At 40.9% G+C, this 24,318-nt stretch overlaps 1 protein-coding gene and 1 non-coding gene across 4 annotated transcripts in view; one reads left to right on the top strand and one right to left on the bottom strand.

The window, feature by feature from the left end:
- Cdk5rap1 (CDK5 regulatory subunit associated protein 1) overlaps nucleotides 1-18,652 on the bottom strand; it is a 35,198-nt gene extending 16,546 nt beyond the window's left edge. For 2 of the 3 annotated variants that reach the window (XR_010047409.1, XM_023564189.2), the window contains exons 1-8: nucleotides 18,239-18,385; nucleotides 16,746-17,069; nucleotides 13,708-13,811; nucleotides 13,220-13,254; nucleotides 10,743-10,843; nucleotides 7,481-7,691; nucleotides 3,891-4,011; nucleotides 93-323 (exon numbers count right to left, since the gene is read on the bottom strand). Coding sequence is in view for 2 of the 3 variants with exons in the window: in XM_023564189.2 (XP_023419957.1) it covers nucleotides 93-323; nucleotides 3,891-4,011; nucleotides 7,481-7,691; nucleotides 10,743-10,843; nucleotides 13,220-13,254; nucleotides 13,708-13,811; nucleotides 16,746-17,069; nucleotides 18,239-18,287 (1,176 nt within the window). In the remaining variant the exon portion in view is untranslated. The other variant, XM_003467759.5, reaches the window with a different exon arrangement.
- Nucleotides 6,074-6,175, top strand: LOC111756221 (small nucleolar RNA U13). The gene has a single exon (XR_002790695.1). It is a non-coding gene; the product is annotated as a small nucleolar RNA U13 (small nucleolar RNA).
- Nucleotides 18,653-24,318: the final 5,666 nt, after the last annotated feature.

Raw genomic sequence — 24,318 nt, 5'->3', positions numbered from 1 at the left:
TCAGGGTTCCCGCTGTACCCCTGCTAGACCCAGTCCGTGGAGTCATTCAGGATATGGATACTAATTTGTCACAGCTAAATGACTACACTCACCTCATCAGGAAAATCCTTGGGATGGGGAGAGGTAAACCGGATCCTCATTTCAGGATCTATTCGAGAAACCTGATCTAGAAGGTGAGAAAAACGAAGCCCTCCTTGTTTGGTTTTATAGTTGGTGGTGAAACCACGACTGAGCTTAGTAGATACAGCATTGTTGAATTGAACCTCTGAATTGTCTCGAAAACTATTAACATTCTGACCAAGAAGTGTCACCTCTTTTAGCCCCTAAAAAAGAGAAAATGCATTGGAAGCAAGTTAAAAACTTGTTTAACAGCTTTCTGAAAAACACTAATTAAAATTTAGCTGAACCGGGCAAGAGATATAGCTAAGCGGCCTAAGTGCCTGCCTTGTAAGCACAAGGTTGTGAGTTCGATCCCCAGTACCAAAAAAAAAAAAAAAAAAAAAAAAAAATTAGCAGAACTTATCAAGAGCCACCTATATAATTTCATTATTGGGTATCTTATTTAAAGAACTGAGTTTCAGAATAAAATCTTCAGTAAGTTAATCTTCAAAACACTATTTAGGGGCCAGGGGTTTAGCTCAGTGATGTAAGTATCTGCCTGGCAAGTGCAAGGTCATGAGTTTGAACCCCAGCACCAAAAACAAAAAACAAAGCAAAACAAAAAACCACTATTTAGGAGATCAGGAACATGATTCAGTGGCAGAACAGTTGTCTAACATGCACAAGGACCTCAGTTCAATCCCCCGTACCACCAAAAAAAAAATTGTTCCATTAAAAAAAAAACAACTCAGAGCCAGGTATGATGGTGCATGTCTGTACTCCTGTACTGAGAAGGCTGAGGCAGAAAGATCATTTGCAGTTCAAGGCCAACGTGAACTGTATAGTGAGACTTAGTCTCAAAAAGACAAAAAATTAAAAATTAAAAAAAAACACTGAAGCCAGGTGTGGTAGCACATGCCTATGTTCAATCCCTGGTACCAAAAAAAAAAAAAAAAAGAAAGAGAGAGAGAGAGAGAAATACTTGAAAATAAGAGGAATGCTGGGGATTTAGCTCAGCAGCATAAGCGCCTGCCTGGTAAGCATGGGGTCATTAGTTCGATCCCTAGTACCAAAAAAAAAAATGAAAATAGAGGAATAAAGAAAATATGACAAAATTTAAACAACCATATTCATTACACTAGTCTTTCCATTTATATGATTGAATTGAATTATAAAATTTTATAAAGGAAAAATCATGGTAGCCACAAAAACTATTTTTATGACTTTATTTTGTGAGTTTTTTTTGTTTTTTGGTGTTTTCATTTTGTTTGAGACAAGATCTTGTTATATAGTTCAGGCTGGCCTTGAACTTGTATTGATTCTCTTGCCTCAGCTTCTCCAGTGCCAGGATTACTGGGATGGGCCTACACTCCTGGCCTTGTAGCTTTATTCTGACATAATTTCAAACACATAAAAAAGTGCAACAGTAAAAGAATTCTCATATACCCTTTGCACAGATTCAGTTTTTAACACTTTGCCCATTTGTTTACCATTTACATACACATATTTTGGGGGGGGTTTTTTTGGTATTTTTTTGTTTCTGAAATAGGTTCTCACTGCATAGTACAGGCTGGCCCTGAACTGACTATGTAGTGCAGGCTGACCTTGAACTTGCAGTAATCCTCCTGCCTTATTCTGCTGAGTGCTGGAATTATAGGCAAGCACTACCATGTCCAGCTTTATACTTTCTTTTTTTAAGCCTTCTAAGAATATTTTGCAGGCATCATACTTTTAAATGCATTTGTATGTGTTTCCTGTTGGGCATGGTGGTGTACAACTGTAATCCTGGTGCTCAGGAAGCTGAGGAAGGAGGACTGCTGCAAGTTCAAGGCAATCTGGGCTACATAGTGAGTGAGACCCTGTCTCAAAAAAAACCAAAATAATAACAATAATATAACAAAATAAATTATTCAAAAAGTTTATTTTTTATTCAAAAAGTAGAATATAAAACTAAATAAAATGCACATATAAAAAGAGATATAAAAACAAATCACTAAGCATACTCAAGACAATCTTCAGAACTGAAGAAAAAAAAAATGCTGTCATATAAAAGGATAAAAAAGATACCTGGGGGGAAAAAACTGCTTTACTAGGGCACAAGGATATATGCCTATAATCTCAGGTACTCAAAAGTCTGAGGCAGAAGGATCAGGAGTTGCAGGGCCTGTGCTACATAGCAGGACCCCATCACACACAAAAAAAAGCTATTTAGAAGATTGTCAATCAATAACACTGAACCAATGTCTGACTGAAAAAGGACATTCTGTTGTTCTGTTAAAGGTACAATAATATAGGGCCAGGGATTTAGCTCAGTGGCAAAAGCGCCTGCCTGGCAAGCGCAAGGTCATGAGTTTGATCCTTGGTACCAAAAAAAAAAAAAAAACACAATATTATAGAATTCTATTTTTTTTTTGCAACTTTAATCTAAAAATTTAATACCTAAGTTACTTTACCACCAAATTTAGTGATTAACAAGTCCTTTAAAACACAAGCAGAGAGCTAGGGGTTTAGCCCAGTGGCACAAGTGCCTGCCTGGCTGGGGATTTAGCTCAGTGGAATAAGCGCCTTGTTTGCAAGCGCATGGTCCTGAGTTCAATCCCCAGTACCAATTTAAAAAAAAAAAAAAAGTTTAAAAAAAATAAGTGCCTGCCTGGCAAGCACAAGGTCATAAGTTCGATCCACAGTACCAAAAAAAAAAAAAAAAAAAAAACACAAGCAGAATCTTAATTTTCCACAACTCTACGGCATTGAATTTACTAAGATTCACTTCAATGTTATTAAAAGTCTCCCTTTATAAACAAGTAATCTAGAAATGTTAGGAAGATTTCATCCCCATCTCAATGTATTTACCCCAAAATAGTTTTGTACTGTGGGGACGTGGTAAGGAAAAGGAAGGAGTCAGTGTTGGGCCAGGAAGCACCTACATAGGTGAGGTATAGAGACTATGTAAGCAGTGAGAAACCAGGGATCAAGTCAGGGACACGACTGTCTGGGGATAAGAGGGAAACGAGAAAAGAGTGGGCAGAACACGTACACAAGGCCAACAGCTGACTGAGAACTGGCAGGGGCCAGTTTACCTGTTCCCACGACTTCTGAGTCAGACAGGGAGGGAGACAGGAAAAGCCCACTGGAAGAGAAGTGCCATATCCCCACCTAAGTTCCTCTTCTACGGGATTAGATGATTCAGGCCTGGGGCTAGGGATGGAAGGCTGAGAGAGAGGGTCCCCACAGGAGGCACACAAGCAGAAGTCTCACCTCAGGTCTCTGATCCAACTCACTCCCCTATCTGTTCTCTGCCCGCAACTACTGAGCTGATTCCGTGATAAAATGAACAGAAGACACAGGAAGGTCCCCCAGAATAGACAGACAAATACGTCATCCCCTGAAAACCTCCCATGTTCCAGCTAGCTTAAAAACGTTTCTTCAGGCTTTCCAAATACTCAACAAGAAAGGTATTATTTTATCTTCTTTTCCCAGATAGAGAAACTGTGTTTCAAAGATGGTTAAATAGCAGTGCGCCACGGCAAAGAAGGGTGGATCCAGAATTCATACTTAGTTACCTGATTCTAAACTCACCTTTGTCCTGTGCTCCCTACGAGGCAATGCCATACTGGATCAGCCTATAATTTATGATCAGCAAATTAAAGATTTATATGCAAGCATTTCTTTCTAGGCAGGGATGTTCCTAAACTTGTGCAACTTAGAGACAGCACAGCTTGTAAAACTAAAGAGCTGTCCTCATCCTTCCAAAACATGCTTATTAGTAAAAGAGAGCCTGGAGAGCTTTTTACCTGGTCAGAAAGCTTCCTCACTTCCTCTAGAATGGAGGCAACAGGCCGACTCCTCTCCCGGCCACGTGTGAAAGGAACAATACAGTAGCTGCACATGTTGTTGCATCCCCTCATGATTGACCTGGGAAGGAAAGTACCAGAATTTGGGTAATAGAAGCATGGAACACTAGCACCTGCAAAGGAACAGGTCACAGCTCCCACCTTATTCTTTGGCTCTGAATCTTTTTGTCTGTATGATCAAACTGTACCAAACTGACATTTATAAACCACTAAAGCAGGTGCTTTTTATCTAAAAATTCCTATATAGATGGACATGTTGGCATACACCTGTAACTCTAAATAGTTGGGAGACTAAAGCAAAAGGATTACAAATTCAAAGCTAACCTGGGCAACTTCACGAGACCTTCTCTCAAAATCATAATTTTAAAAGAGGTTAGGGATTAGCTCAGTGGTAGAGCACTTACTAACCATGCAAAAGCCTCTGGGTTCAATCTCCAGTACTGACAAAGGAACAACAACAACAAAAAAGGACACTAGCATCTAATCTCAGAACACAAATCAAACCATAACTAGGGCACATAGTTATGCACACTAGAAAGAGGGGGAAGAGGAGTCAGTCAAATGGACTTTCTACTGTCTTTATGGGTATTTTTAAATTTTTCATATCTAATCCAGATTATAAATAAATGCTTCTAGACCAGAAAAAAATAGGCCAGGCATAGTGGTACACACCTATAATCCCAGCAGAGGGAAGCAGGAGAATCAGCATGAGTTCAAGGTCAGCCTGGGCTATATAGTGAATTCAAGACAGTCTGACTCATAGCAAGACCCTGCCTCAAAAAAACAGAAAACAAAAAAGCTTACACAGTGTTTGTGTGTGTTTAAGAGAGGGAAACCTTGAATTTCAAACTTAGGGTTCAGCATTTTTCATATACTATTGATCCAACTGCTATGTAACTAAATTAAATTCCTCTTTTTGGGGACGAGTTAGTTTTGGAGACAGGGTCTTGCTATGTAGTTCAGTGTGGCCTTAAACTCACTATGTAGCCAGGTTGGCCTCAAACTCACAGTGATCCTCCTGCCTCAGACTCCTGAATACTGGAACTACAGGTATGTACTACCACACCTGACTAAATCCCTCTTTTATTTGTATCCTATATATAAGAACCTCAATTTATCTTAAGGAACTAATTACAGCTACATATCAAAAATGTAAACTGAAGAATTGTTAAAACAAATGTCAGCTATGATTTTTACTAAACAGTCCAAAACCAGAATGACATTGTATTAAAATGAACAACTGCTTCAGTTTTTAAAAAAAAAAAAAAAAAAACCTGTAAATACTAGAAGTACTATGTCATGATTACTCAACTCTGCTGTTGCAGTTGCAAAAGCAGCCATAGAAAACATGTAGAAGAATGGGCAGGGCTGTGTTACATAAAACTTTATTCAAAAATGATGGTAGAACATTTGCCAATTTGTTATAAAAAATGTCACGCTGCAAGAAATATTCACATTGGGGGCTGGGGATTTAGCTCAGCGGCATAAGCACCTGCCTTGCAAGCAGGCGGTTGTGAGTTTGATCCCTGGAATCGATAAAAAAGAAAAAGATAAAAAAAAATTTTTTTAAAAAGAAATATTCACATTAAATAAGAAAAGACTGTAAAACCAAGTACAGTAAAAGCCAATTTTCAAAACACATACAAAGCACACATGAATAAACACAAAGGAAAAGGACAGGAATGCTATACACCAAATGGTAATAGTATTTATCACTAGGTGGTGGGGTACAGGGAATTCATCCTTTGCTCTTCTCTCTTTTTTTTTTTTTTTTTAAATTCTGTACTAAGAATTGAACCAAGGGCCTCTGCACCAAGCTACTTCCCAGTCAATTTTTTTTTTGGACAGGGTCTCATTAAATCTTCCTTGTGTCTCCCAGAATAGTGGGATTACACACATGTACCATTATGCCCAGTTCTCTTATCTTTATGGTTTCTTTATGGTTTATGGTTTTCTATCTTTTCCACATTCTTCATTAAGTATGAATAACTTATTTTCCTTTAAATTTAAAAGATCAGAGGTGAGGATACAGCTCAGCAGCACAGCGCCTGCCTGGCAAGCATGAGGCCAAGTTCAATTCCCAGTAGCAAAAAAGAAAATAGTTTAAAAAAAAAAAACAAAGGATCCTCAGGTTCATAAGTGTGATGATTGGGTGCTTATGCTCCATGCATGACATGTGCCTCCTTTGAACCTTGTTACAACCTCGGCACATTACCCATCTGACGTGAAAAAAAAAAAAAAAAGGCCCAACCCCCCCCCAAAAAAATAATATATAATAGACAATAAAAGATCAGGAGAAAAAAGCTTTATCAGGAAAGCCCAAGATGGATGTGAGGGCAATCTAGCTACAACATTTGTCACCCCACTGATCGTGGGGTTGATATTGCTGATTTGGCTGGCTAGGCCAGCCTTCAATGCTCCCTCAATGCTCCGTCAATGCTCCATATACCTCCCTTTTGAAGCTGCACACTTGGTCGAAGAGGAAAAGCACCCCTGATAGAGGAGGACCATTACTCAGTCCAGAATATACAAGCAGCTGCACTTCCTTGCAGATTCTCCAAACAAACTCTCAGAGAAAGTCCAAGACATTTTCTGAAGTCAAAAATGAATATAAAACAAAAGACTAGTATTTATGAAAAATAGCACGGTAAGCACCAATATGGATACACGAAGTGCATATGCAAGGAATACTTCTGAAAGGATTATGCAAGAGATGATGGACATAATTGCCTTTGAGAAGCAGCTTAAGGGACTAAGGATGATGAATATGAGGGACTAATACTATATCACTTTTTATATTCTGTATTTTGTAACATACCATGTGCGCATGTTCCTTTTTACTGGTTTTTTGTTTGTTTGTTTTTGTTTTTTTTTCTTTCTTTCTTGGTGTTTTTGAGGCAGGTTTTCACTATATGGTTCAGGCTGGCCTTGAACTCACTTTGTAGCCCAGGCTGGCCTCAAACTCATAGTGATCCTCTTGTTTCAGCCTCCCAAGTGTTGGGAGTACAGATATGTGCCACCGCATCCAGTTTAGTTTTTTTGTTTGTTTTTTTGTTTGTTTGAGACAGAGTCTCACTATGTAGTGCAGGCTGGCCTTAAACTGGCTTATGTAGCCCAGGGTGACCTCAAACTCAAGGCAATCTTTCTGCCTTAGCCTCTTGAGTTCTGGGACTACAGACATTATCCACCATGCCCGGCATCCTGCGTTTTAAATGCAAAAAAATAATATACTAATTTAGCCGGGTATATGACTCACACCTGCAATCCTAGCAATGTGAGAGGCTAAAGTAGAAGGATCAAATTTCAAGCTGAGCCTGGGCAATTTAAAGGCCCTAGCAAGACCCTGTCTCAAAATTAACAAATGTTTTAAAGGGCTGGTGATGTAGCTCAGTGTGAAGGCCCTTGGTCAAATGCCTAGTGCAACACGCATACACATACACACTAATGCCAAAAACAAAAAATTTTACATGTTATTTTTAAAGTGAGAAGGAAAGCAGAGGCTCACTCCCAAGTTTTGAGCAGAGACTCACACGAAGGCAGAAGTGGCACTGGGGCTCGTCTGGACTGGCAAGACATCAGCATAGGTCTCATCAAGGGAGAGCAGCACATTGGCAGCTTGTTGTCCTGACTCAGCAATAGCCAGCAACCGAGGAAGATCCCGATAGGCATCCGGACCAGCCAAGAGGTCCACCAGTTTCTCCCTGTTCAGAATCTCCTCCTTCAGTCTCTCAGCCATGCAGCCTATGAGGGAAAGGAACAGGCGCCAGTTTCCAAAGTCATTTGGTTTCAGGGCTACTTCTCAGCATACATTAGTTCTACCTTGGATTAAAGATCAATGCACAGGGGCTGGGGGTTTAACTCAGCGGCATAAGCATGAGTTCGATCCCTGGTACCGATAAAAACGAAAAAGATCAAAAAAAAAAAAAAAAAAGATCAATGCACAGAAACATCCCTAAGAGTTTAACGTTTGCAGCTCGCACACCACACCAAATGTCTCAAATGCCTTTCAAGATATCAACCACATTTTTCTCTCAATTGAAAATCATTAGCCAGGCATGATGGCAGACACCTATAATCTCTGCAGTCAAGAAACTGAGGCACAAGGATTTCATGTTCAAGGCATCCTAGGCTATAAAGCAAGGTCAAGTCTAGCCTGGACTATTAAGTGAGACCTTATATAAAAAAAAAATTTTTTTAAAGAATTGTTGTTGGGGTCAGTGTATGGCACTAGCTACTTGAGAGGCAAAAATATAAGGATCCTTTGAACCCAAAATTTCAAAACAACATAACAAAAGCACATTTCAAAAAATATAAATACATATTCTTGGATGTACACCCATGTTCATTGTACAGCCATGTTTATACCAAGCAACATTATTCACAGTAATCAAATAATCCGAAATAATCTGAATTCATCAATAAATGAATGAATAGGCAAAATGTAGTATATACATCAAATGGAGTATTAGCCTTCCAAAGGAAGAAACTGGTTTTTTGGTTTGGGTTTTTTGGGTTTTTTTTGTCTTTTTGAGACAGTTTCACTATACAGTTCAGACTGGCCTTGGACTCACTTTCCTAGCCTCAAACTCACAGTGATCCTCCTGTATATCCTCCCAAGTACTAGGATTACAAGCCTGTGCTACTACATCAGCCAGGAAGAAAATTCTTGCACATGATCTAACATGCTGCATGTAAACCTTAGAACATTATGCAAAGTAACATAAACCAGTCACAAAAACATAAATATTATATAGCCAGGTGTGGTGCACCACCATGCCCAGCTCTTGGCTTATCCTTGAAATTTTTGAAATTTCTAATAGGATAGTATAAGCAAAAACTTTTAAAGACAAGGAGATTATACAGAAACCATTGTTCATTTTCTGTTGGTCGATTCTGAATACCCTGTAATGCTGTCATTCTCTTAAATGGTTTTACACTGTTTTGAACTATTTAATGCTACAGTATACGAAGTTGTACTCAAGGATTTCAAGGAAAGAGACAATATGGTAACTACTTTTATGTCAGGATTATCTTGTGATGAAACACTATTCTGCTTAAATGGTTATGTTTTGATCTGTGCTGTTTTGCTGTTATGCCCTCTTTTATCTCAATCTCTACTCCATTATTTACTTTTTTATTTTTATCCTTTTAATTAAGGGAAAAACAAATAAAAAATAGCAGGATATATTATAGTAACCCACTTTGACTTTCCATTATCTTGATTTAAAGCCCTGTATTACTCTCACCATCTTGTTTTTGACTGATGTTCCCCTATTCTGTTTTGCTGGATAGTACCAGGTTCGAAAGTTTAGGCAACAGCTGTGAAGATAGTGAGATTCATTATGACGCCCATTCTCGTTGACTTTTATCTACTTTTGAAGACCTACAATGTCTCCAATGTTTTGGTTTTGTCGGTTTTGTTCTTTACTGTTTTGTTCAATTTTATTATAACTGATGATATAGGCAATTCTATCAGAAATAGCGGGAGGCATTATGGTAACCATTGTTGATCACCTTGTATTATGTTTTTACATCTATTATGTCCACCCTTTTGATTTGACCAACTCTGTTCTGTTATGTCACATTTGGTTTTACTCTCTTCCAAAAAAGTAATAAGAACCGTGGGAGCAATGAAACCCAAAATGTGTAATAGTCATTGTACAAAAGAGAGGAAAAGAAAGTGCTCTAAATGATATAACTGCATGTATATTTAAGTGTATAAGATAGAAAATAATATCACTGAGTTTTATTGGATCATTGAACAGAACTGTTTGCAGTATCATTGTTGGAATGTCCACTTTACAAGCTTTAATTTTGTGACTTGAACAATTATTTCTAAGATGACAATATGTAATCCATTAACTAGTGATTTCCTACTGCTTATTTTTTTCTGTAAATCTGTATAACTTGTACCCTTTCTTTGCTTTTTTTTTCTCCTTAAATAAAATTTAAAAAAAAAATTTCTAATAGATACGAGGTGTAATCAAAAAATACAGTAGATGTTTAAAAGCCTTGGAAAAATTATTGTAATAAAAGACTTATTGCTATTAATCCTCTTTAAAATATTCCTTCTATATTTAGGGAACCAGGGATATAGGTCAGTGGCACAGCGCTTGTCTGGCAAGCGCAAGGTCAACAGTTTGATTGCCAGTACCACAAAAAACAAAGCCAGGGATACAGTGCAGCAGCATAGTACCTGTCTGGCAAGCACAAGGTCATGAGTTCAATTCCTGGCACAAAAATAAATATATTCCTCCTATCTTCGAACAAGCCTTAGCCTATTGTCCTTACCACAGTTTGGGTTTTGGTTTTTGTTTTTGAGATAGGGTCTTGCTATGTGACCTTGAACTCACTATGCAGAGACTATAACACCCCACCCTATTCATCACTTTGCGCCACCACTCTGAGCTTCATCAGGCTCTAGGAAGGACATACTACTTTCTCACCACCTGCTACTTCCAGGACTACATAAAGCCTTGTATGACCTTTAGCCCATTTAATCTCACAGCCTCTGATATTAAGTATAGGATTGTATGGAGTAGGTGGGCGTAGTAGTGCACACCACCCCAGGAGCCGCAGGCAGGAAGATCACTGTGTGTTTGAGGTCAGCCCGAGTAAGCCCAAGGCCAGCCTCCACTACATAAAGAGACTCTGACTCAGAAAAAAAAAATATTGCATGAGTTGTATCAAGGCTCTCCACATCCTAGAATCCTACCTCTAAAGGAAACTAGCACAGAAAGCCACATGGAGCCCAAGTCACAAAATAGACAAAACCTGCAAATTACCGGATACCTAGAATCCCAATCCTCAAAGGCGTCCGAGAGCGAAGCCTCTTTGTCTTTAGGGTTTTCAGCTGATGTAAACGATTCCAGATGGTCTGCTCAGCCTTCTCCCTGCAAAGATCAACAGAGGCAAAACTGAGCCAAAAATAAACTACAGAGCAATTTAAGAAAATGTGACAATGAAAAGGCAATAAAAACCGCCTTTAATCCTTTAAATGACATTTACCTTTAGATGGGGAAAGTAGGCAGGGGCCAATGAAAAACCACTTGCTACAATTCATTTTTCCTACAACAACAGATACCCTTCCTGCACATTTCCATATCCTGTCAACTCTATCAAAACTCAAAAAGAATCTGCTTCAGAAGCCAAGTGTGGTGGGACACATCTGTAATCCTAGCACTCAGGAGGTTGAGGTAGGAAGATGGCCACAAGTTCGAGGGCAACTTGGGCCCCATAGTGAACTCAAGGCCAGTCTGAACTACAACCAAGACTGTATCTCAAAAAATAAAACAGAACAAAACAAATCTACTTCAGAGGATTGAAAGTTCAAACCTAGCCTAAGGAACCTAAGCAACTTTATGAGACTGTCTCAAAGATCAAAAAAAAATTTTTAAATCTTTGTAAAGCCTTGCACAACTGTCTGTCAGTTTTTCCTTCCCAACACATGTCCTTGTATTTTAACTACATTTTCCCTTTACTGAGCTATTTGGCTTTTACTGGCTTTTTTTGTTGTTGTTGGGGGTGGGAGGTGGGTTTGGTGTGCCTGGTTTGCTTTGCTTTGCTTTGGTTTTTTTGTATCAGGGATCAAACTCCAGACCTTGCACTTATCAGACAAGTGCTAGAGCCACTGAGCTAAATCCCCTGCTACTGTTTATTTTTTAACCTAGTATTTTTTGCCAATGTTAGACCTATTTCCATATATTTCCTATATCATATCAAACTCCTTAAAGCCAGGCTCCATGGAGGGAGGATTCACTGCCAAATCACCCAAACTTAGGGTCACGCACAAAGGTCCTCAAAACAAAAAACTGCATTAATTAATTAGTCGATGGAATAGCCAGCTATGGAAACACTAACAATGATATGCTTTGTACGCAGAAAAAAAGATGGTGTTATGGTTTGTGTCTAGATATCCCCCAAAGCCTCATGTGGTCATAGGTGGAGCTTTTCAAAGGTGGCAGGATCTAGGGGATGTGATGCTGGGATTAAGGGTGTGTGACTACTCAATTAGTCTGGTTGGTATAGTTCTGGGTAGAATTAAGGGTGTCTCTCCCAGGGTGTGACTGCTAACAGCCCTAAGGCAAATAAACTGGAAACAAGATAATGGGACGGAAAGAATCTGTCACTTCACTTGCTGCTTCCTCACTTGCTGCTTGTTGTTTTCTGCCTATCCTGCTTTGCCAAGAACTATCTCTCTTCTATAATGCCCCCTTGCCATGCTACCCTGCCTTGGTGCCAGTTGACCTCTATAATCTGTGAGCCAAAATAAATTTTTCCTCCTATAACTTTGGGTGTGAGGTATTTTCTCTCAGCATCAAGAAAAGTAACCAAGACAGAGGGTAAATATTCACTTCTGATAAACTTCTGACTGGGCTGGGCTCAGCGGCGTAAGCGCCTGCCTTGCAAGCAGACAGTCATGAGTTCGATCCCTGGTACCGATAAAACAGAAAAAGACCAAAAAAAAAAAAAAAACCTCTGACTGATGCCACCCATCTCTGTTCAGAACATTCTACCCCAGGCACTGACTACACTCTCACTACATTATCCATTATCACTATAGTATAAAGGTACGCCATCAGTAGTGAGAAAAAACTCAGGAAAACTTGGTTGACTGAGCATACTTCTGATTTCCTCATCTATACAATGGATTTTGTAAAAGCACCAAATGCATAAGGTTGCTGTGAGAGTTAAACTTGTTAATGCATGTTCAGTGTTCACATGGAACCTCATGCACAGTACCTGCTTAGCAAATGTCAACAGGATAAATCAAAACTATCACCACTGTGGAAAAATTACAAGTGCTACTGATGTTGCATTACTGACTATCTATTACCAAGCCAGCTAGGAGCTTTAGCTCCAAAGTGATTACATAAGAAAGGTTCACTCCATGCTGGGATGTTAGATGCAGTGGTGTCAGCTGAAATACCAGCACTCTGAGAAACTGAGGCAGGAAGATGGCCAAATTCAAGCCCAGCCTGAGCAATTTTTTTTTTTTTTTTTTTTTTTTTTTTTTTTGTCTTTTTTCCTTTTTATCGGTACCGGAGATCGAACTCACGACTGCCTGCTTACAAGGCAGGTGCTTATGCCGCTGAGCTAAATCCCCAGCCCCCAGCCTGAGCAATTTAGTTTCATAGGAATATCCTATCTCAAAATTTAAAAAAATTAAAATGGCTTGAGATGTAGCGCAGTGTGAAGGCCCTGGGTTCAATCCCAAGTGGGGGGAAAGTAAAATATATTCACTCCCTAGGGAAAAAATAAATTCATACCTGATAGAACATGTAACAAGAAGAATCACATCTGCCTGAAGGGACAGAAAGAAAAAAGAAAAATTATCATCTTTGAAGTCACAGAATCAGCACCCTCAGCAATGCCCTTTTCATAATGATTGTGGTAAAATACATGTAAAACTTATCATCCTAATTCTTTTTAAGTATACAGTTCTGTGGCACTAAAAAGATTCACTGTCATGAACAGCTACCTCCAAATTCTCTCATCTGCCCCACGTTATACACCAACTCCCCATTTCCTCTCCTGACACCAACTTTTATCTTAGGTTCTTCCCTAAAGGTAAGTCTTACAGTAAGTCTCAATGACAGCTGAAAGGAAAGTACACCCAGTCAGTCCCATGATACACCCGTCACTCGAGGGAACGCTCTGAGCAGCCTGTTCCTGTCCCAAATCTAGGACCTGGCACAAATGTAGAGTCTAACCCAGGCCCAGACGCACGGAGAAACTGGAAACAAGTACAATGTACCTCTTGGACGTTGTTGGTCCGAAGGTAGCCACTCTTCTGCAAGATGGACCAGGCTATCTCTGTGTCATTCACATTCATCTGGCAGCCGTAGGTCTCGAGGTAGACTGCAGTGAAAGACAGATTTCAGGGTAAGAACACCATGCCACAGGTCTCAAAAGCTCTCCTATTCCAAAGTCCCAAAAACAGTTGAGGCAACCAGTTATACAGTAAGTGCCTTGTTATTTCAATCCTAAAACACCATCAATATCAAGTGTACCCCAAATTAATGGCAGTCTTTCAGAACAAAAGACAGACTGCATTATATAAATATGCTAATTATAAGCCATGTGATTTACAATATGAGAGAAAACATGTCCTAAGAATCAAGGGAATACAGTTCTAAAAACAAAAAAGGAGCTACATACGGTGGACGCCTATAATTTCAGCACTCTGGGAGACAAAGGGAAAAAGATTGCAAGTTTGAGCCCAGCCTGGGCAACTGAGAGACTGAACAGTGAGAACTTGTTTCAAAATAAAAAATAAAACAGAGCTTAGAATGTATATCTTGGTGTGAAGGCCTTGAGTTCAGTCTCTAGTAATAAAGAGAAAATAAAAAGAAAGGACTACGGATACTATTTATCTACCTGAGGGAAAAATAAATTTAAATTCATATGTTTAAATCCTGCCTTTCAACCAGCCATGGAGGTGGATGCAAGTTCAAGGTCAGCCTGGACTACAAAGTGAGTTCAAGGCCACCTTGCCTCGAAAAAACAAAAAGGAAATTGTTTTTTAAAAAGGAAACTGTATATATATATATATATGTAACCTTCTTTGGCCCACTTTCAAAAAGGAAATTGTTTTTTAAAAAGGAAACTGTATATATATATATATATATATATATATATATATATATGTAACCTTCTTTGGCCCACTTTGCTTGTCTAAAACAATGAAAACATCATAACATCATGGTGGTGGTGGTGGTACACACCTATTATCTCAACATTCTAAGGGGCTGAGGCAGGAAGACTACAACTTTGAGCCCAGCAACTTAGTGAGACCCCATCTCAAAAATAAAAAGTAATGCCAGGCATGATATAGCATACCTGTAATCCCAACACTTGGGAAGCTGAGGCAAGAGGATCACCACAAGTTCAAGGCCAGCCTGAACGTGTCTCTGCATAGTGAGACCCTATATTAAAAACCAAAAAAAAATCTAATATCCAACCATAGGGAAATAGTTGAAAAAGCATTATGGAATATATGGTATACTTATAGTACAGTGTAATATTCTGCACTGATATTTTTTTTTGGCACCAATGTTTAAAAATTCAGTCAGGCACAGAACTCTAATCTTAGCACTTAGAAGGCTGAAGCAGGAAGACTGCCCAGAATTCAGTGTCAGCCTGAGCTACATAGTGAGTTATAGGTCAGCCTTGACTATGCGGTGAGATTTGGTCTCAAAAAAACTGTAAGTACCAAGACTAGTATTAAATGAAAATAACAGCATAAAAATAATTTGTACCATATGATCACAACGAAATCTTTTTCTGTTTTTTTCCTTTGGTGACACTCATGATTGAACCCAGGGCCTTGTGCATAGGCAAGTACTCTCCTAACACACAAAAAAAACCTTTAAGAATTATAAAGGGGGTGGGGCTAGAGCATATAGCTCAGTGGCACAGTACCTGCCTGGCAAAGGTAAAGTCCTGAGTTGGGTTCCCAGTACTCACAAAAAATAAAAATAAAAAACAGAATTTTAAAAGGAAATTTTTCTTAGAAATAGGGAAGAAGAAAAGTCTTTAATGATTCCTCAAAGTTTCTTAAGTTATTTGAACTGATCATATTGTGTTCCTTAGAAAGCTTTTCTCAAGAATAAATAATAAATTTCTGCAGCAACAATTATGAAGGCAGCTTTAAGTCTTAAGACAATCTAAAAATTAGAAAAAAGTTATGTTTTAGCCAGACATGATGGTGCTCACCTGTGATTCCAGCACTTGGGAGGTCAAGGCAGGAGGACTGCTATAAGTTCAAGGCAAGCCTGGACTACACAGCAAATTAGAGGCCAGCCTGGACCACACAGTTAGACCCTGTCTCAAAAAGCTTTTAAAAAATTTTTTTTAAATAATTACAAGGTTTTACATTTGAGGTTTTTGTTTTTGTTTGTTTGGGGTTATCTTGGTTACTTTTCTCTCATTGCAGAGACAAAATACTTGATGCCCTAAATGAAAGAAGGAAAGGTTTATTTAGCTCACAGTTTGTGGAAGTGTCAGTCCATAATTAGCTGGCTCCAACACAGGGTGGCATGGCACAGGGGCGGCCATTCATGGCAGTGGCAGGTATCAAAGGAGACAGGAGGAAAAAGAGCAACAGGGAGAAGCACACCTCCTTCCCTCCCTTGTATTGTATGTTGACTACCAGCCCCTGGGTGGGTGCAGCTCTCACTGCCAATCCAAGCACTAGACAATGAACCAGTCAAAACACTAGACTCAGCTGCCTTCGAAAGCCCGCCTCCCCCCACCCCCCTCATGACCACATGAGGCTTTGGGGGATTTTTTTGGCTTTTTTGAGACAGGGTCTCAATATGTAGTGCAGGCTGGCTTTGAACTCCCTAGGTAGCTCAGGTTGGCCTCAAACTCAGTGATCCTCATTACTTAGCCTCCTAAGTGCTGGGATTACAGGTGTGCACTGCCAAACTCAGCCAAGTTTTTGAGAGTAAAATAACCAAAGAGAAAACTCCCAGAAATACTACCCCCAACTCCTGTGTACTAACACTATGAAGTTTATTTTTTTTTCTGCAGTGCTAGAGATTGAACCTAGGATGCCATACATGCTAAGCAAGCATTCTATCACTGAGCTACACCCTAAGCCCAGCCCTGTGGGTTTCTTTCCACTAATGTTAATCGTAGAAATTGATGATTCCATAACTAAGAAACTTTCCCACACTGTTGAATTTCTAAAATCGGGTCCATAATAAAAGCACAATTAAATAATCAGTCCATGGATGCTGGAAAGGAGCAAGGCAGGAAGCCTAAAAGCATAAGAAAACTAAAACTAACCTTTTCTCTGTCTTCCTAGAAGTTCTTCCTCTGTCAGATAGGGAGGCGGATCCTCTGCTTCTGGAGAAGATGGCTTTTCTTGAGGAGCTGAAGCACTTCTTAAAAAATGCTGAAAAGTTGGTCCAGTGGCTAGCCTGGAGCTGAAATCCTGAATTCCATTCTCCTGCCTCTCTCTACTGGGATTTGCAGTGCTGGGAAGGCTGCTATGTGCCCTGCAGGTCCTCAGCAGCAACGAGGACACAGTGACCAACGGCCCCCATTTTAGAGACCTTTGCACTTGGAGGACACATTGTAAAGAATGCATGGCACTGAACAGCCCAAAGTCTGCAAAAGAATGACAGACATCAAGGATATTTATGAACACTATGTGCAGTTATTGCTCGGAGCACGTTAAGTGCATTATCTCATTTACGCTTCACAAAAGTCCATGAAGAAGGTATTCTTCCCCATCCTCCACCCCTGCACTGGGGACTGAACCCAGGGCCTTTACAATGAGCTACACTACCAGTCTCTACCCCACCCCATTTTTGGTTTGAGACAGGGTCTCACTAAATTGTTAAGTTTCCCACACTGGGCTCAAATTTGTGATCCTCCAGCCTCAATTCCCCAGAGTGCCAGAATTATAGACAGGCATAAAAAAGTAATCTTCATATTATCTTTTGTTCTATTGTTGTTGTTGTTTTGAAGCAGGGCTGGCCTATCTGGCCTGCATAGTCTAGGCTGAACCTGAACTCACTAATGGAGCTCAGGCTGATCTCGAACTTGCTGTGATATGCCTGTCTCAGCCTCCTCAGTGCTAGAAAGACAGCCATGCACACCATGCCTGGCATCCTTAGCACTACCTGAAGCAAGGCACAATAGTATGCACAGTTGTACTATTACTCACGAGATAAAGTAGGAAGATCACTTCAGGAGTTCGAGGCCAGTCTGGGCAACACAGTAAGGCCCAGCTTCATTTAAAAAAAAAAGCTGAGGCTGGAGTTCGAGATCAGCCTGGGCTACAAAGTGAGCTCAAGTGAGTCCGAATTGCTTAGCGAGACCCTATCTCAAAAAGACCAAAAAAAAAAAAAAAAAAAAAAAAAAAAAACAGGTGTGGTATATGTCTGTAATCCCGGCAACTCAGGAGGTTTAGGCAGGAGGATCGCTGCAAATTCAAGACCAACCTGAATTACACAAGGTGACCTTGCCTCAGGAAAAAGAAAGCATAAAACACTTTTGCATAGCACTGTGTAAGAATCCCTATACATCTCCAATTAATTTGGGCAGTTGCCAATGACCATGGAACAGACTGTAGATTTTATTGAGTGGTTACAATGACTTAGGTGTGACGCAAAGCCTTTCCATGATTACTGCATTTAATCTTCACAGCCGTTCCGTGAAGCCAACTCAACTTCTACTATCATCCCCACTTCACAGATGACGAAGCCAGAACTCAGAGAGAGATGACTTGCTCCAGGTTACACAGGAGTAAACTGCGAGGTTAAGCTACAGACCCCAACAGTCTGACAGACACCAGGTCTTGAGCTGGAGCCATAGTGACATCTTCCCGCTTGAGCCTGGCGCATTTTCGGGGCCCGGTGTGTTCTTCTGCTCCCGGCCGGGTCACAGACAGCTGCGCAGGCCAACCCCGCCCCCAGTGCCACTCACCACAAGGGAGGGCTGCAGAGTCCCACAGCAAAAGTTCGGTACCCTGACCCCCGATCTTGTTCAGCCGTCAACCGCAGCGTACTCACGACTTCCGTCCGAGACGTCCCACCGGAAGTGCTTCATCTATATGGTCCGGGTGAACCCGGCCTCCTGGCTTTGAGAAGGCCGGATAGCAGTGCTGGTGCCTACTGGCCAGCAGGAGGCAGCTGAGCGCTTGGAAAGTGGTAGGTGCGAAATGAATGTGCTCTAAATGTAAACTACACACAGGCTGTCGATGAAAAAATGTAAAATAGCTTATAAATAATCTTCATGTTAATTACATGTCAAATAATAGTTGAGATTTATTGGTTCAAATAAATGTATTATTTGAATTAATGTGTCTCTTTTCTAATAAAGCCTCTACGGCTTTTTAAATCACATACGTAGCTTGACGGTTTTGTCTTGTTTTGCACTGCTGGAGGTTGAACCCTAGACTGGTGTCTCTCTCTTTTTTTTTTTTTTTTTTTCCCTCCTCCTGAGACATGCTCTTGCTTAGTACTTTAGACTGCCCTTGAGCTCACTATGTAGCCCAGGCTGGCCTCGAACTCACGTAATTCTCCTGCCACAAGCCTCCCAAGTGTTGGAATTACAGGCCTGGCCATGAGGCCCAGCTCCTAATTTTCTTTTGAGACAGGGTCTCAGTAAATTGCCCTGGCTGGCTTCTAATTTTGATCCCTCCTGCATCAACCATCCTAAATGCTTGGATTAGAGGCCTGGGCCACTGTGCCCTGCTTTCTTTTTTTTTTTTTTTTTTTTTTTGGTCTTTTTGAGACAGGGTCTTGCTATACAGTTCAGGCTGGCCTTGAGCTCACTCTCTAGCCCAAAGTGGTCTTGAACTTGCAATGATCCTCCTGCCTCAGATTCCCAAGTGCTGGGATTACAGGTGTGCGCCACCATGCCCGGATGGCCTTCTTTATTAAACAGTGCTGCTCAGCAGGTTAGTAGCTTCCAGAAGCACCTCTGAACTTTAGACCTTCCCTGGAGTTTCAGTTCTTTGTTTGCCACCTCTCCTTAGGTGAAATGGTCTACTGACCATCTCTAATTTGACACAGTACTCTTCATTTTCCACAAATATCTTGACTGAAAACTTGTTTCTGCCATTCTGGCCCATGTCAGCAAATAACCCACCCATCCTTTCAGCTACCCAAAGAATTTAAAGAGTTGCTTTTTTAAACTGGATATGATGGTACACATCTGTAACCCCAGAACTTGGGATACTGAGGCAGGAAGATTGTTGTAAGTTTAATACCAGCCCAAGCTACAAGCTCAAGGCCATCCTGAATTGCATAGTGAGATCCTGTCTCAAAAGACCAAAAGAAAATCATTTTTGTTTTCCTTCCCTCAGTCTCCACAATCAGTCTACCAGTCCTAACTCCAAAATATCTCACATCTATCCACTTTTGGTTTTCTGAATCTGGATCTTAATCCTGCTGAGGAACGTCTGGAACATACTGTAAAACACTACAATTTAATTTTTTGTGCATCAACTTGACTAGGCCACTGGGTGCCAAGATTTCAGGTGAAACATTTTTTCTGGTTGTGTCTCTAAATATTGGATTGGTGGACTCAGTTAAGCAGATCAACCTCTCCAATGTGCATGGACATCATCCATCCCCTTGAGGCCCCAAATAGAATAAAATTCTCAAGAAAGGTTGAACTCCATGACATGCATCTTCTCGTGCTCTCAGACTGGTACACCACTGGTGTTCCTGGTTCTCAGTCCTTCAGATCTGGACTGGAATTCATACCACCATCTTTCCTGAGTATCCAATCTGCAGATGGAAACCATGGAACTTAGCTCCTACAATCATGTGGCCAACTACTTATAATAGGTAACAGTTTAGAGTTCATTATATAGATATTGTTATGGTCTAAATATTTGGGTCCCTCTCAAATCCATATGTTGAAATCCTAACCTCCAAGTAATGGTATAAGGAGGTGATTGGGAGGCGATTGAGTCATGAGGGTAGAAATCTCAGAAATGAAATTAGGACCCCAATACAAGAGACCTCAGCTGGACATAGTGACACACCTATAATCCCAGTGAGGCTGAGGCAGGAGAATGACTGTGAGTTCAAGGCCAGGCTAAACTACATAGCAAGACCCTGTCTCAAAAAAAATGAAAACAGAATAAAAATGGCACCATCTGTGAAACATAAAGTGGACCTCACTAGACTCTAAATCTAATGCCTTTGGGTCAGGGATATAGCTCAGCAGTGCAGTGCCTGCCTAGCAACCTCGAGGCCTTGATTTCAATTCCCGGTACAAAAAACAAAAAAAAGAAGAAGAAGAAATCTAACAGTTTCATGATTTTAGACTTCCCAGTCTCTAAAACTGTGAGAAACAAATTATTGTTGTTTGTATGCCTCTCCATTTATTTTTCTGCATCTGTTTTTTTTTGAGATAAGGTCTTACTGTGTTTCCCAGGCTGATCCTAGGCTCAAGTGATCCTCCTGCCTTGGCCTACTGGGTAGCTGAGACTATAGGTATGCACTTCCATGCCCAGAAAGTTTATAGCATTTTTGTTATAAAATCTAAACAGGCAAATAGATACAGATACAAATATGCAATTTCCTATTGTTTGTTTCTCTGGAGACTCCTAGTACATGTACACACACACACACACACACACACACACACCCTCATAATTATTTCTCAAGGGAGGAAGGAACTGGGATGGTTCTACACCAACAGCCATTGGCTGAAGGACGCTCCTGTGTGAATTTCTCAGCAACCCACACCACCTGTGTGGGGAGACTGGAAGTTGGTAGAAGCCCTCTGACAATACGATGCAAAGCTGATCCAGCACTCTGAACTAGTGTGGCACTGACTGAGAGCCCTGACGGCCTTTTTTCCAAGCAATCTCTTTAAAACTTCATAAGATGACTAGCTCATTTTACAGGTAAGAAAACAACACAAGCCAGACATGGGGCACATACCTGTAATTCTAGCACTCAGGAGGCTAAGACAGGAGGATCACCATGAGTTCAAGGCCAGCCTGGGTTACATAGTGAGTTCAATTCCAGCCTTAACTACATAGTGAGACCCTGTCTCAAAGAAAAAAAAAATATATATATATATGTAGTATATATATGGCCGGAGATTTAGGTCAGCAGCACAAATGTCTGCATGGCAAGTACAAGGTGTTGTGAGTTCAATCCCTGGTACAAAAAAGAAAAAGTGTGTGTGTGTATACACACACACACACACACACACACACACAGTAGTCACATGCTGAGGCTCACCCAACTAGTGCATGGCAGAACAGGGATCCACCCACACACCAGTCTTGCCATTGACTGTTTCAACATTAGGTTGCTGGGCTCCCATGGAGGCTCTGTTCCTTACAGGGGATAACCATGGACAACCAGTTGTGTCTTTGCCTAACTATCAAGCAGCTGTGCATTGCATGGAGGTGAGAAGAGGTCATGGAAACAAATGAGGAAAGGATTTGGGGGCTGTGCAGTTGTCTAAAAGATTGTGAATTCTTGGACCAGTACGATTTCTTACACAGTAAAGATGATGAAAACAAACCCCTTGGTGGGAGCTGAAGCAAGAAGATTGCAAATTTAAATCCATCTGGGGCTAGGCATGGTGACACATGCTTATAATTTCAGCACTCGGGAGCCTGAGGCAAGATCATCATAAGCTGGGGACCAGCCTGGGCAAAGGGCCTGGGTTTGATCCCCAGTACCACAATAAACAAAAAGAAAGGAAAAACAAACCTCTTGGATTCCAGCAGCCCCATAGAATATCCTACCTGAGGACCTTTCACCTGGCCTCTCCACCTGGAGTGCTCTTCCCTTCCACCTGACTCCTGTTAGTCAGCGAGAGATCAAATTGGTATTGAACGGGTATTCACACCTCCCACTCCCACCTCCATGGAGCAGTGTTCCTTTACTCAGGCTAATGATACGTATGACCTGTGTGACTGACTCTCCTTTGTGCTCCAGTGACCTGCGTCATTGTAAGACCAAGTCAGTGCCCTTCTTCCTGGATTCAGAATGGAGCACAGAGTGGACCTAAGCCTGAAGCAAAACACACAGGCTGGCCCACCTTACGCTTACTCATCAAACTACAGACAGATGGAGCCCAGGGGTATGAAAATAAGTGCTAACTTGCTGTAGCTACTGAGATTAGAGCTGTTTTCTTTCACAGCATTGTTGCAAGAGCAGCTGAGTAAAGTCTGCTCCTTCAGGTGGACATCTGCACATCCTCCTAAGACGCCTCCCTCCCCCACATTACCCCACCCACCACGCCTCCCTACACCACCCACTTTGGTCCCACACCGGTCTCTGCACTCTCCACATCTTCCCTACAGTAATCACACACTGGATTGTGGTAGCTTCTGAGGGGCTTCTTTCCTGAGGATAGGGATCTGCCAGTTTTGCTCTCAGCTACATTACTTCCTGGCCCCAAGGATTAGCAGAAAATAGGTGTATGTTAGAGGACAGCGAATTGACAGATGGATGCTTAGACAAATTGAGAGGTGAGCAAGGCTGAAATGTTGCTGGGTCCTAGAAACAGCTCTGGTTCTAGCTTGTCACATATGCGCTGGTTTCCTCATGTGAAGCTCAATTAGAACTACTTAATGCTGGGTGTAGTAACACAGGCCTGTAATCTCAGCACTCAGGAGGCTGAGGCAAGAGGATTGCTGCAAGTGTTTGAGGACATAGCAAGACACCATTTAAAAAAAGGGAGAGAACTACATAGTATACTTCAAGAGGTAAGAGCTTCATGTGGCTATTGACATTTGATACGCAGCTGGTGTGAATAAGCTATTTCAATTTTAATTTAAAACACAATAGACAGGGCCGGGGATTTAGCTCAGTGGCCTAAGCACCTGCCTGGCAAGCTCAAGGTTGTAAGTTCAATCCCCAGTACACACACAAAAAACTTACACTATATTGTAAAAAAAAAATGATAGACAAGTCAATTACTGGAACTTTAGCATATTCAGAACAACATAATATGTGAATCTACTTGTTCAACTGTAAATTTTATAAGATACAAATGCAAATCAAGTTATTCCATTGAAATTTTGGCATCTGAATAGAGTTATGCTGCAGATTTAAAATACACACTGGAGGGGCTGGGGATTTAGCTCAGCGGCATAAAGCAGGCAGTCATGAGTTCAATCCCTGGTACCAATAAAAATGAAAAAGACCAAAAAAAATACACACTGGAGACCAGGGATATAGCTCAGTGGTTTAGCAGCTCCCTGGCAAGTACAAGGGCCTGAGTACCAAAATTTAATTCCTGGTACCAATAAATAAATAAATAAATAGTACACTGCATTTCAAACAGTATGGTACAAAAGATTTAACATTTTATTAATTTTTTGTTGTTGTTGTTGAGACAGGATATGTGTAGTTCAGGCTGGTCTTGAACTCACTGTGTAGTAGCCCAAACTGGCTACACAGAGAGTTCAGATAGCCAGACAATGGAACACCTTTATGGCTGCCCTCCCAGAACATGTGACTATGAAGAAAGGAACATCCCAGCCCCTCGGTGGACACTGTTCCCATCTAGCCCTCCAGTGTGAGCATTCTTGAAGACCCTGGGGGAAAGCCCAGCACTGCAAGTACTGAGATCCACACAAACTACAAAACCCATGACATGGGGCCAACTAAAGAAGACAACAAGCCAGGCATGGTGGCTCACGCCTGTAATCCCAGCACTCGGGAGGCTGAGGCAGGAGGATCTTTGCGAGTTCAAGACCAGCCTGGGCTACAAAGTGAGCTGGAGGTCAGCCTGAACTGCATAGTGAGACCCCATCTCAAAAAGACGAAAAAAAAAAAAAAAAAAAGAAGAAGACAGCATAGGAGACTTGTATTCTGGTGGCACGACAGGACCGTCCACAAACTCCTAAGAGTATGTTTGCTGC

This window comes from Cavia porcellus, unplaced genomic scaffold, assembly GCF_034190915.1.
Source record: "Cavia porcellus strain 051 isolate PalLab524CR breed Dunkin Hartley unplaced genomic scaffold, mCavPor4.1 scaffold_5, whole genome shotgun sequence".
Taxonomy (NCBI): domain Eukaryota; kingdom Metazoa; phylum Chordata; class Mammalia; order Rodentia; family Caviidae; genus Cavia; species Cavia porcellus.
Note: the sequence above shows the minus strand (reverse complement) of the source record. Positions and strands in the feature narration are given on the sequence as shown.